Consider the following 14,213-nt stretch of genomic DNA (forward strand, 5'->3'; position numbering starts at 1 on the left):
GATCGTCGTAATATTGGAGAGGATCAAAAGGTTCCCTAGGGCTATCCATTCATTCACCAGCCTCCGTCCTCCTCAAATCCACCTGTTCTGTTCTGACCCTTAGCAGAGTTGCTGCGGAAGACAGAAGAGATGTGCTACTATTTCAGAGCAAGTACTTCATGGTGGCTCATGCAAATAAGCCACGCTGCATGCAGAGGAAGGCCATCCACAAAGGCACTGGCCAGTCTGATCCTGATCTGGGCAGAGGATTCTCTTCTGATCCCACTAATGTCCTTAATCAGTCCCTATGAGAAGAGTAAATCTCTGTGTGTGCTGCCTTTCAAGCATCTTTCCCCTGTTGTGGCCTTTGTTGAAATTCAGGAACTGGATCGGGTTCAGCAGCCTTCTAGGTTTGGCAGCCAGGAATAAATGAGAGCCTTAGAGGGCAATCTTATTATACTGTGCGGTGCAGGAGGGGGGGGACTGTGTGTGGAATGGGGCACAGGTTGCATTGTTCCACCTAACAAAAGCACTAGATACCCATCTCGAAGCTTAGATTATTTTTTTTCTTATTAGCATATCTATTGCTTTTAGCCTGGAGATCAGTTTTTCATGTTTAGTGTTTAAAGTGGAATTGAATTGCAAACTAGCAGTTAACTGAAATGCTGTAAATAAGATGGATGGAGTTGTCACTTAGGAGGCCATAAAAACAGGAAATTTGCAAGTACTCTTTTAATTCACCGTTTACAGCTGTACAGTGTTCGGGAGGCAGGTTCTTCCTTGCGGGCGGGGGTATACAGTTGGGTTAGTTCTTTTACTGTCCTCTGTAAATCCTCTTCCCAGATAGCCAAGGCACATGATGAAGTGTCAGGAAATTGCACGGCATCTCTATAATTTCCAAGTAGCATGTAAATTCTAGATGAATGGCTTTTCGAAAGGACTTGGAAAATGGATTAGTCTCTCTAGGTCAAATTCAGGGTGCCGAGGAGGAGCTGAAACTTTTCAAGGCGTGGAGGATCAATAAACCGGAGTTAGAAGGCGGCAGCAGCATCAGATAATGTGTTTCTGTTGGAACAGCTAAGGTCAGATTTAATAGATGTAAGTGGGACCTGCAACAAAGTGTTGCAGTCTATCTGTGTCCCACCAGGTTGCATCTATAGTATAGGAATTTGGAACCTTATGACACACGTCCACCCATCCTAATCAACCCCCTCTTTCTAGAAGCTTACTTTAAGCTGCTGGGAAAGGATGAGCAGCCTGTTGCTCTTCAGATGTTATTGGACGCCCACCATCCCTGATGATGGGAATTGGAGTCCACAACAATGAGAAGGCAACACATCTGCTGCCCCTGGTGTAGACAGTTCTAAACCAGATGGACCAATGGTCTGACTCTGTAGAAGGCAGCTTCCTGCAGTCCTGTGGATCCCAGGCATCTTCGTTGCACTTCCTCTTGTAAAGATTGGGATGACCCACGTGATTGCCTGCTTCACACAATCAGATCCTGACTTAGTAAGTTATGCTTCAGTTTGCTTGCTTTCCCCATTGTTCCCTCCCTTGGCTTCTGGATCCTGGTGTGCTTGGAAGCCGTGAATCATAGTAATGGGAAGCTGTGGTGAAATGCAACTTCCTGAGTCCAGTTCCACGAAGCTCATGCTTATTAAGCCAGAATTTGATTGTGCAAACTTGACTAATATGTGTGAAATGTCATTAATCAGTTCCATTCATCCACTACATCCCATTCTCTCTCTCTCTCTCTCTCTCTCTCTCTCTCTCTCTCTCTCTCTCTCACACACACACACACACACACACACACACACATCTCCTAATCCCCATTTGCTGCCTGGCAACAACCCACATTCAGGCTGTGTTTGTAGCCATCAGTCCCTCATGATAAAGTAGTGTCTTGTAGTATGGATGCGAGTTTACTCAGAAAGTTGGTGGGACTAAGCATGCCCCTTTGTACTGCAGTTCTGCCCAGCTGGATGAGCACAAACACCATTTTTCAGTTTCCAGAGCCTTCTCCTACTCTTCATGTCGATGTCATCTTGTGACAGCAGAACTAGTTGTAAGGAAAGGTCCCAATTTCCTCTTGGCTCTTTCTAATGATTCTGGATATGGCACACCCTGAACTAGATGTAGCGGTGGCTTTTTAAAAAATGATGACATTGATTCACAGAGAATGGGTTCATCAGTGGTTGGTTATTTGTCATGATGCTTAAGAGCCAGGGTGGTGTAGCTGATAGAGTAGTTAGACTAGGACCAAGGAGGCCTCGGTTCACACCCCTACTTAGCCATGAAATTCTCTGAACTCCTTAGAGAAGAGTGACACAGAAAATTGAATGACTGATAGCTGAATAGGACCTCCAGTGGTCAAAGGCACCATCCCATGAATTACCACTTGCCAGGTTAAAATAGGGAATGACATTGGTGCCTTGAGCTTCCAAGTTCATCTGACCAGCAATGGTTGGAAACAGAGTGGTGTCCAAATCAGATGTAAGTCAAAAAGTGGAGTAAGAATGGAAAGTGAAGCTACTTTGGTAAGGATACTGACTTGCCCTTATTACTCCTTGGCCTCACTTCTTTGGCCACATAGGTTAGGAGTTGCCTTATACTCAGATCAGTATCATGCACTGTATTGTCCTCACTGTTCAACAGTAGCTCTCCAGAATTTCAAACAAGCGTCTTTCCCTGCCCTACCTAGAGATGCTGGGGATTGAACCCGGGACCTTCTGTGTGAAAAACAAATGCACTATCATTGAGCTACGGCCCTTCCCTTCATTGACTATACTGCCTGGGCTGATGGGAATTGGGATTCCAATGACACCTGGATGGCCGCAGGTTCCCTTACTGTGCTAGATGGACTTCGGTTCAAGCCAGTAAGCCAACTCTTATTGTTCTTATTTCTCTAGGTGAACAGCGCTTCTGGTGACGGGACAGATGCTGTGGTGATTCTGGAGAAGACACCCTTCCAGGAGGAGAACATAGCTGAACTCCTGAAGAAACACACCAAGCTCCAGCTCCAGATGTCCAACGACATCTACAGCACTTACCACCTTTACCTTCCTCCTGAGCTGAACGGTAAGCAGCTGGCTAGGGAGGCTTGGCTCCCAGACATCCGTCAGTTTATGCAGGCTGATTGCAGTGAGGTTCCTCCAGGTCTTAACCAAAAATACAGTTTGCCATCCCTGCTATCAGTGGGTTATCTGGGATAGGTTAGGTCCTGGTTCTGTTATGCTGAATTTAGCCAATGGTTTTCTTACCCTGAAAGCTGGAATTCTTCTCTAGGGCTGGCCCCAGGTTTGAGGGTACACTTGGCAAGCTGTCCTCAATCCCCCCCCCCCAAAAAACCCTGGGTGTACTGTATCGTGGGTAGCGACAAGCCAGCACTTAAAATTTTGCACAATGCTTCAGTGTCCAACATAAGCACTGATCAAGAGCATTATGGGGAAATATAAAAGGGCAGCTCACAGACTTATTCACATAATGCAGTGGTTCCAAGGCAGTCCTGGAGTACTGGGACCCTGGCAGGTGTCCAAAGGTGCCTGCTGTTTCTCATGTTCTCATATGTTCTGGTTGAAGCCAAGATATCGGAGCATGTTACTGGTATAGTGTAGAGGGCAAGTGTGAGCTGGTTATTCCCTGGTTCAGATTTGCCCTTATGGCATAGTTGTGTTAGAACTGTGCCACTTCAGAATGCAAGTGCAGGATCGCCTTTTGATTTAAACCCATATGAAAAAAATGGAATGTCAAGAGGAAGGACTAGACTAAGAACTTGTTTACTGATATGCTAGTTTTCCATAAGCATGGATCCTCCCCACCGTCATGGAGGAAGCCTTTAGATACGACCCTTTCCTTGCCTGTGTCTTCAACTGACATAGTCCCAGCAGGGGTCGCATCACATGCTTACCCCAAGGACTTAAATCATTTATTGGACATAAGACTCATCCAGAACACTGCCTCCTGTGCTTGAGGGAAGCATGTAGGAAAGCATCAAGGCAGTCACCAATGAGACACAGGTGTTCAGTCATGAGATATATCTGTTGTTAACATATTGAATTGGGGGATGTTCCCTAACTCTACAGTTTTAGCAATTCTGACTTGTCTCATTTGGGGGAAAGGAAAGCACTTGCTTTAGTTTAGCTTCCTATATAATTCTGTTTGTTATCAATCATTAGTCCAGGCGGGAATCAGAATTTAAACCTTGGCTTGACATTGATAAAGTTCTCAACCCCTATTCTACCGGGTGTTTGTGGTATTATTACAACAGGCACATCTTATTGTGCTGTTCAGAAGACCTCTGTGCAGGCCAGTGGAATAGAAAGGCATCCTGTTTGCAACTGTGAGCGCTTTTCTCCCTTTTGGTGACTTCTAACAAGATGTTTCAATTTCCACAAGGTGGCACCCTTGGACAAGAATCCAAGAAACATTCTAAGCAGCAACTGTTACTGAATGACAGGAAGGATGGCCTGTTGCTGGTTCTGTTCCCCCCACGCACCGTTATTTGATTTCTGTAACATTTATTTATTCATCTTTTATTTAGATATGCCACCCAATAACACAAGTTCTCTGGGCAGCTTACAATAAAATACAGTGGTACAGTGGTACCTCGGGTTACAGACACTTCAGGTTACAGGCGCTTCAGATTACAGACTCTGCTAACCCAGAAATAGTACCTCGGGTTAAGAACTTTGCTTCAGGATGAGAACAGAAATCGTGTAGTGGTGGCACGGCGGCAGCGGGAGGCCCCATTAGCTAAAGTGGTGCTTCAGGTTAAGAACAGTTTCAGGTTAAGAACGGATCTCCAGAACGAATTAAGTTCTTAACCCGAGGTACCACTGTACCTTGGTTCTCAAACAGCTTGGCTCCCAAACGCTGCAAACCCAGAAGTAAGTGTTCCGGTTTGCAAATGCTTTTTGGAAGTCGACGCAGCTTCCGCTTGACTGCAGAAAGCTCCTGCAGCCAATTGGAAGCCGCGCCTTGGTTTTCGAATGGTTTCAGGAATCGAATGGACTCTCGGAACAGATACACGGTAACCAAGGTACCACTGTTCAAACAATTAACATACCAAAGAAAAACTACAAAATCTGAATACATGAGCAGGTTGAGGGTAAAGCAACGGTGCAACTGCCCAGAAGGCCTGCAGGTGCATGCTAGTCAACTAAGTCGGCATTTCCAAGGATGCTCCCTTGGGATCAAGCCCCGTTAACCTCTCTGAGATCCATTTCAGAACAGACAGGCGTGCTCTGGATTTAATCTGAAAAGGGCAAGGTGTCCAGGGTATATAATGTCAACTGTTGTTTTGCCGATTTACTGTGCCCTGTGATATTAAGGAGTCTACGCACAGGATCCAAAAAGTATCTTCCACAGATAAAACTGCTTTGCTCCATGTCCACGAGATCTGAAACAATGGAATTCAGCCTGGATTCAAGAATAGAGACAAACTGATTTCTGATCTATATTTGGGAATGAGATGGGCCTGTATAATGATAACTCCCCTGGGTCTTAACCAGGTTTTAAGATGACCACTGTTTTAGATTCGAGTCAGGCTGATGTCCAGGTTTATGTGGACAAAGTATGACAGGACGGTGCTACAAAAAAGGCCTTTCACTTGGTGATACTTCAGTTACAGAATACGGTGGGGTCAGGCGACTGGATTCAGCTGGTGGACCAAATCCCTCAGTTCTCTGCCCTCTGCTGATGGGAATGCCCATTCTAAGTGCCTTGTTCCATTAGCATGAAGCGGTCTGCATTGACAGTTGGGTACGGAGTGCTAGAAGTCTGAAAGCGGAGTGTTATTCTAGTCCAGTGCAATTCTAGTCCAGTGCAGGGTAAGTCTATTAAAATGAATGGCTTTGACTATCCTAGGTTCATTAATTTCTCTGAGTGGAACTTAGTTGGATACAACCCAAGATGGCTTTTCTATATCCAGCTTAAAGTAGAGCATCAACCATGGGATTCTGCTAAATTGACTCGGGCTCAAATCCACATTCAGCTATAAAGCTTAATGGGTAACCCTGGAGCAAACCTGTCTTTTAGCTCAACCCACCTCATAGGGTCCTGCCAACCTAGCAGTTCAAAAGCATGTAAAAGTGCAAGTAGCTACATAGGTACCGCTCCGACGGGAAGGTAAACAGCGTTTCCGTGTGCTGCTCTGGTTCGCCAGAAGCGGCTTAGTCATGCTGGCCACATGACCCGGAAGCTGTACGCAGGCTCCCTCAGCCAATAAAGCGAGATGAGCACCGCAGCCCCAGAGTCAGCCACGACTGGACCTAATGGTCACGGGTCCCTTTACCTTTACCTCATAGGGTTGGTGAGAGAATAAAATGGGAGGAAAACTATGTCCTTTGCCCAGAGCTCCTTGCAGGAAAAGCAGGTATACACACATACACATACTGAAGCAAGACTAGGAACATAGATCTACCACTGGAGGAATGGGATAGATGGTAGTATTTCTGGATGCTGCCATGCTCAGCCTGGTTTGGGAAGCAAAACTGAACCAGTTCAGGTATGCCGTACTGATTATGGAACCTTATCTAGGCCTGAACCTGGAGAAGAACTTTGTTGCTGCTGAGCCAGCCAGAACAAAAAAAGTACGATGCAATGGTTTGGCTTCTTAGTTGGCTTCTTACAATACAATGGTTTGGCTTCGGTCGGTAGGCCGAAAGCGAAAAGTGTGCCTGTCCAAGCTGCCAAGCCCACAGGAGATTTGAAGCAGAACACTTTTCTCCTTTTGATGGCATTGAAGAGTTGCAAGTTCTAGCAGCCTTCTGCCCCTCCCACCTTCCCGCTTGTTCGCCAGCATCCCTCAGAGGCATGTGTGAAACACTTACTTTATTATCTAGTTAATGCCCCTTTCAAGGCGTGTCTCCTCTGAGCTTACATAACCTAACGGGTATAATGAAGCCATTATAAAGCTATAAAGCACGGCTTTAATTTTTAATAGCTTTAGCAGGTGTGTTGTTGTTTTTCGGTTGTCTGTGATGCCCCCTTGGTGCTGTCGCTAGACCAAACTTAACTGTGCGAGCTGGAAGAGCCATTATGCTCTCTGCCTCTGTTTTAAAAGGGGATACCATTTCTTCTCCTCCTAGGTTAGAACTGATGTCTACCTCTTTTTTGTGTATATGGGAGAGCTAGTAAGATCCTGTGAGTGCAAGTCAAGACCTGGGTTCAAGGCCCTCGTGAAAAACAAGAGAAGAGCCTTCTGGATCAAGCCAACGCTAGCCCAACATCCTGTTCTCACAGTGTCCAGCCATCTGCCTAGGGGAAGGCTGCAAGCAGGATCTGAGTGCTGCAGGACTCGCCCCGGCAAAAGCCTTGTCCTCTATTAAGTTTGTCTAATCCTCTTTTAAAGCCATCCAAGTTGGCGGCCATCACCGCCTCTTGTGGGAGCCTCCTCTCCCCACGATTTAGAATTCTGCTCCCAAGTTGGAGACCTGGCTTCAGAGCCTTTCTCTGCCGTGCATAGCCTTGGATAGGGCTGCTGGTGCCTCCCAGAAATGGTGGCTTCTGTGGAATAGCAGTTGTAGTTTAATGGTGAATTTTGGATATAAGGGAGATGTAACATATTTGGATTATTGTAAAAGATGCAGGAGGAAATGATTAATAATAGGACCCACAAAGGGGAGGAGGGATGTCCAGGAGATTCTTTGGAATCTTGTCATTATGTTGTACGTTAGATAGATAGAGATATAGGTTTTTCAAATTAGAATTTTATCTATCTATCTATCTATCAATCATCTATATATCTATGGGTGTGTGTGTGTGTTTAAATGGTGGCTCTTGAAGCTCCTCACTACATTGTGTTTCCATGCGCGCGCACACACACACACACACAAAGAACGGATTGTCATAACTTCCGCTTGCTGTGGTTGTACAGTTCTGGGGAGTGTGTCCCTATAAGAATTAGATGGACAAGTAATTTTTAGTGGCTGTTTCTCACCCAAATGATGACAATGATGATCACTTCTGCCCTTCCCCAGAAAGTCCCAAGGCAGATTATAGCAAGGCACAGAATTAAAACAAATTACATCTTAAAGCAAATTGCAATCACAATTAGGGTGGGTCCTAAAATACATGTACTGTTTCTCAGGTGTTCAAAGCCAGGGAAAGAAGTGCATCTTCAGCATAGACAAAAGTGGTGCAGTGAAAGTGCCAGATACACCTCTGTGGGGAGGGAATCCCACATCTTAGGTCCTTCCAGTCAGGTAAGAAAGTCCCACATAATGGGCTCCAGTGGCGTGACTGTACTATTCACGTTCATCCCCCAGTGCTGTGGAAGTGTGCCACAAGAAAGCAATCCTGGCAGCTTGCTTTCAAGTTAGGAAGCCCTCATCCATTATTCCAGGGCAAGTAAAGCTATTTTATGATTAAGTGGCTTGTCAGGCTGCTGAAGCTATCCTGTAACTCTCAAATAAATATGAGCCACTGAGCTGTTGCTGTTGCTGTATGTGTGCAGTGAGAGGAAGTAGAGGTTATCTCCAAGGCTTCTCTCCAGCGCTTCCATTTATCCAAATATTTGATTATCCGAACGTTTCAGCTTTCTCCCAGGCTGTTTTTAAACAGATGAGGTTGTTTTGCATACAGAGTCTTGCCTGCATATATTATTGCCCGCACAGCAGTGGAGCAGGGGCTAGACAGCCACGCACCGCATTGCCTTCGTCTGATCAGCAAGCTGTAGTTTGTGAATTAGTTGCCCCCTGCCATTTGTCTGCAGCCGTCCTTGGTGTCTGACTCCAAAGCTGTTGCTGTGACACAGCTCCAGGACCTGGGAAGCCTCTTTTTCCTTTTCTTAATAGAATATGGATGACTTATGGGACGGCCTGTAATCTCTTTTGGCTCTTGACGTTAAAAACCTCTCATTAAAATTTCAGGGAGGAAAGTGTGCAGGCAGAGTAAATAATGAACTCAGCCAGGGTAAGGCTCTGCCCAGCCTACAGTCATTTTTAACAGTTTGGGGATCATTCCAGAGTTTAAATTCCTTTTGCCTCCCCCCCCCCTTGCCAAAAAGGGGGTGGGGAAGAGTTTACTTGTCAGGAAAGCAAAGGGTCCTTGAGGTGCCAGCTGCTCAGCTCCCTGTAGAGCCTGCAAAACTGCAGCATAGATTTCCTCTTGCCTTGAACCCTGCAGTTCACTCTCTTGATTTCCCCAGGATTTATTACAGGTTGCTTTTGGCTTCAGAAATCGATGGCGTTTAATCACTAGCCTGTGCAGGATGGGAGAGTAAAGGTGGGAGAGAGAGACTTCTTAAAGCTCATCTGAGCTTGCACACAGCTGATCCAGAGTTTATAGCTCCTCAACCTTTTTTTTTTGTTTCTTTGTTTAATGATATGGTTTGAAATAAGAGTGGAACGCCTTGGCTTGCGAATTGGCCAAAAATGTTTAGGCAGGAAAAGTTTGCAAAATGGGTTTGAGGCTATGCATTGTGGCCTAGTGGCTGCCGTGCTACAAAACCCATAATCTTTTAGTTCTCTAACTATGGTCCATGGACTGCTGGTGGTCTGCAAGGTCCCTTGAGGTTGTGTCTGTAGATAAGTTGTGGAACCGCCAAGAATACCTGTGCTTGGCTGTGTGCTTATGTTTCTTTCTGATGGTGATGGAGATGGACTTCACAGAACTTTGCTCATGAAAACAGGCATTCCTATCGCTTAGAAAGACAGGACTACAGTTTTTGAAATATGAGTTATGTATGCGCTTTGATTTGTAAGGGGGGGAGTTAATTGAGTGGTTTGCTGAAATCCACAGCAATTTAACTGGTTTGTTGGGGGGGGGGGAGTTAAAGAACTGTTGCTCCTATCTATCTACTTCTCTCTGCAATCCCACACCCCTGGCAGCGATGGCTAGAGGGAAATGCAGATTGATGCTTCATGATCCACTATTTAGTACAGAAATCCTCTGCAACACACATGTGTTGACGATCTTGTCTCTTTGGGTTATTTGAAAGTTGCTATTCCGCTTATGGGCTTATGCAAAAGCAGCTTCCGGACTTAGTAGGTGTGTTACTTTTTTGCCTCTCTTTTGAAATCAAAATGAAGTAAGCCTTTGTAAACATTTCTGCTGGGGATTTGCTGTAACAAAGTCTTGGCAAACCTAAGTGCCTGCTGTTAAATCAATTATCTGAAGGAGATAAATTTATGGCAACAGGGAGGTGAAGTGTGTGTGGCGGGGGTCACTCACTTGGTTTCTCGCCTCTAGTAACTGACTCAGACGTTATCTGAATAGCAAGCCTGTATTTTTGTTTAAGCCAATTGTTATCAGTTCGTCCTGTGATTACGTCTTGTCACTCCAGGCTGATGAGCTCGAGCTACTCTTGCTTAGTCCTCGAAGAGGCAGCAAGGCTTCACCGCAAAGGGATATTTTCCATAAGAGAATCCCATTTAGCATTTGCATCAGCCACATGCCTAAAATATCTCATGAAAAGCTCATTTCCGTGAGACAGATGGTAGATTACACCGAGCTGACGCATGCGAAAGGTGCAGCAGCGGCAGTGTTTGGTGCCCTTGGCCTTGAACCGGGATCCATAGACCCACTTTGTGCCCCTTACTTAACCAGGTCTGATAAGAGAAATGTAAGCCCTTAAAGCCAAGATCCTAACATAGATGGGGGATTCCCAAGTCCCCCACTCCTCCACAGACCACTTGAAAATTGCTGAGGGTCTTGGCAGATCACTTACTGATTTTTCTGCCTGTTCTCGTGATTTTAATGCACTGTGCCAGATGCTGTATGATTTTTAATTGCATCTTTATTGCTTCTTTTATTACAATTGGCATTCCGCAGAATTCAAATTGTAATAGAATAAATAAAAGAAGTAATTAGAAACAGATAAAAATTAATATGAATATGTAATGTGGACATGCCGCAGGCATCTGAATGAAGCTTGCAGACCACTGGTGATCTGTGGACTGTAGCTTGGGAACCTGAAAACTCCAGGGCTTGGGAACCTGGTCATCCCAGGGAAGCAGTCAAGTCCCTCTGTCTGATATAAAATTCCAAATTTTGCTACACTCTTCCCATGCAATCCTGTGCATGTTTACTGAGAAGTACATCCCTGATTCCTGTGCAGAGGATTGCAGCCTTAGTCTGGGCAACTCATCAGCCAGGAAAGCCATGTGTGCGTGTATGTGTGTGTCTGTCTGCACTTCTGAATTGGTTGCCTGGAGGCTGTTTGCTCTGTCTGCTCCAGGTATTTCGCCTCTTCCCAAAGAGTGGGAGGCTAGACTTCACTGGCACTTGGACTTGGTCACATGACATAGAGGAAACCCTTTCTCTTCCTTGTCATCTCCCTTGGCATTGAATTCAGGTATGAATTACTGCAGGCCTGTTCCATCACTTGATGACTTTAGCATTGTGTAAACTTGCAGGCATGAAAAAAAATCCAACTAAATAGGCTGAGTTTTTGTATTGTTCCCTCACTTTTCATCAGAGGCCATTCACGCATTTGCCCACAAGTGGTTGTATATACATGCTTGATTTGATCTCTGTTGGTGGGAACAGTGGAAGACCATTGACCAACCTAGCTCAATATTGCCAGGGTTCTACAGGGTTTCAAGCTGAAATTTTCTCCAGCTCTACCTAGGGATGCCTAGGATTGAACCTGAGACCTTTGCATATGCAAGGCATTTGCTGCGCCACTTAGCTACCTCCTGCTCCAGCAGAGCACTCCTCTTAAAAGCACAAAAAACTAGTTCGCATGCCAGCTGGTGTGTACACCTTGCCTCCGAATGGCTTCTGATTTGGCTCAATTTCCCAAAGCTATGTTCAGAAAATATGGCAGTTGGCACCTGAACTGATTGGCAGTTCTTGAAACGGGACATCATTCATGAGCTGGGAAAGCAGTGACTTGCACTGGCGTAAAGGAAGCAAGTAAACCTGGGGCTGCTTCAGACAAAATCTCATCTCCTGCCACCCCACCACCCCACACACTTAGTACTGGTCTGTGAAAATAACACCCTAAATGGAGAAGACCATAGGGATGCAAGAGAGGCCCACGATTCCCCCTTCCTTTTCCATCTGCTGGCCTTACACATCAAAGCATAGATCAGTGCCAGGATTAGCATCCGTATTGCGTCTTGAATTTAGGACTTAAGATGATGTCAAATGGGGATTCCTCTTGCATGGTTTAAGCTAGAATTGCCAGGTCTAGAACTGGGAGCCTTCCTTTGTCTGTGCAGTGTGAGCTATCAGAGCTGCAGGTTTGGGGGCTGTTGCTAGGCCAGCGAAGTGTTCTCAGACTAGAGACTTGCCATGCCCTCCTAGGCAGGCCATTGGGCTCTGCTAGACTTGGAGGGTGATAAAGGATAGATAGCAGACAGCCACGCAATGGAAGTTGCTCCCACAAGAGGTAGTGATGGCCCTCGACTTGTGTGACTTCAACAGAGGATTAGACAAATTCATGGGGGATGAGGCTACCAATGGCTACTAGTCACAGTGGCCATGTTTTTCCTCTGCTGTCAGAGGTGCTATGCCTCTGAATACTGATTTCTGGGAGAGTGCTGTTGCACTCAGGTCCCACTTGCTGCATGCTTCCCATAGATCATGGTGAAAAGAGAATGCTGGCGTAGATAGACAAGTAAGGGCACTGTTTTTGTTCTCTTTGGGCTTTCCTGGGCAACACTGGTGTGTTTTTGCATGTTCCTTGACTCTGACTCCCAGCTACGTTCCTGGGTGCCCCCATCGTGCTTTGCACAAAGGAGGAAATAATAGACCAGTGAAAGAGCCTCTTTAACACAACATGCCAGAGTGGATCAGGTGTTGCTTCCTGGCCTGTATAAAAGCTTCCAGGTCAAGGAAGTAGAGGTACTCTTCTCTTCTTGCTTTCTAAAGTTTGCCTCCACCTGACTTCTGTCCTCTTCTGTCCTTTCCTGCATCCCGGCAGGGGCTTTCTCTTAGCTGCGCTCCAGCCATCAACTGCCAAAGTAATCCAGCGGAAGGCACCGCTATTTAACATTTAAAAGCTTGTGCTCTTGTAATTATTACTTTTAATCAGGCATTGATTTTTGAATGGGGTCAGTGTGGCTCAACCACTGCAAATCCATGCATATGGATCTGTCGACGCAAACTTTCGATATTCTCTCAACCCATTTAGAAAATTGGTATGAATTGATTCCACCCGCCTCCTGAAACCAATGCCTGGGAGCAGTTACTACCCTAAATGGACGCACTTGAACACCCCTCGACCAATTTCTTATTTGATAGGGCACATTGGAAAGCTTGAAATGCTGGCTGAACCCAAGATCGAGGCTGTAGCTTTGCTTTCCTGAGTTAAGAAGCAGGCGAACTTGGCCGCCAACAGCAGAATGATATATTTCTAAAAAGCAACAGCTCGGCACTCCATCATCCATCAGTAAACGTCGGATCCATTAAGCAACGTGGTTCTTAATAATATTTAAGTTGCACAAGTCCATTTGTTTCACTTAACATCTGGTTTCTGTTAGGCCAGCTTCCAGAGTCTGTCACACTTCCCTGTTATGACAGCATGTGTTTTGTGAACAGTAGATGCAATTTCCAGCAAGAGGCAATCTAATCCAGTTTAGCCGTAGAAAGGTACCGTGTGTCCAGGAGAAACACTGGGTGGTTAATGCTCCGTAAAAGCCAGGCACTTGCGTATGTTAGAATCCCATTACGGCAGGCTTATGTAAGCAGCAGCGTGCAGCTGCGTGCAATTTTGATGTACCGTGCTGCAGTTAAAAGATATTGGGTCATGGGGAGAAGTCTAAATCTCCCTAGGCGGGACCTAAGAGAAAGACTCCAGCTTTTCTGAACTGTTTGCACAATGTGTACACCCAATACAGAAGGGGGGAAATAGGGTGGGAAGGCCTAGAGTACAGATTTGAACATGTAGACATTAGTAATTGGGACAGTAACCCACAGCTACGTGCCCTAAGAGAATTAACAGCATGATCCAAGAAATAAATCAAGTAATTAAAGGTTGCTGTGTTGTTCCTGCTGTTTTGAAGAACATACAAAGAGCTTCCTGGATCAGACCAGTTGCCCATTTACTCCAGCATCTTGTTCTCACAGTGACCAACCAGATGCCTGTGGTTAACCAAACAGGACCCAGGCATAAGAGCACTCTGTCCCCAGCTGTGGTTTCCAGCAACTACCTCCAACTGCAAAAGCAGAGCACAGCATCCTTGCTAGTAGCCATTGATAGCCTTACCCCCTTCAAATTTGTCTAAGTTGTTTGTTTATGGATGACTTCGATTTAATGTATAATAAGAATTTATTTTTTAAAAAAA

At 45.5% G+C, this 14,213-nt stretch overlaps 1 protein-coding gene across 1 annotated transcript in view; it reads left to right on the forward strand.

The window, feature by feature from the left end:
* The window catches only part of DCPS (decapping enzyme, scavenger), a 59,578-nt gene that overhangs the window by 3,801 nt on the left and 41,564 nt on the right, over nt 1-14,213 (forward strand). Inside the window, exon 2 of the mRNA XM_081171822.1 lies at nt 2,889-3,057. Within this exon, the coding sequence (XP_081027948.1) occupies nt 2,889-3,057 (169 nt within the window). The remainder of the gene's footprint in view (nt 1-2,888; nt 3,058-14,213) is intronic.

Source organism: Podarcis bocagei (assembly GCF_964188305.1).
Source record: "Podarcis bocagei genome assembly, chromosome: 15".
In the NCBI taxonomy this organism is placed as follows: Eukaryota; Metazoa; Chordata; class Lepidosauria; order Squamata; family Lacertidae; genus Podarcis; species Podarcis bocagei.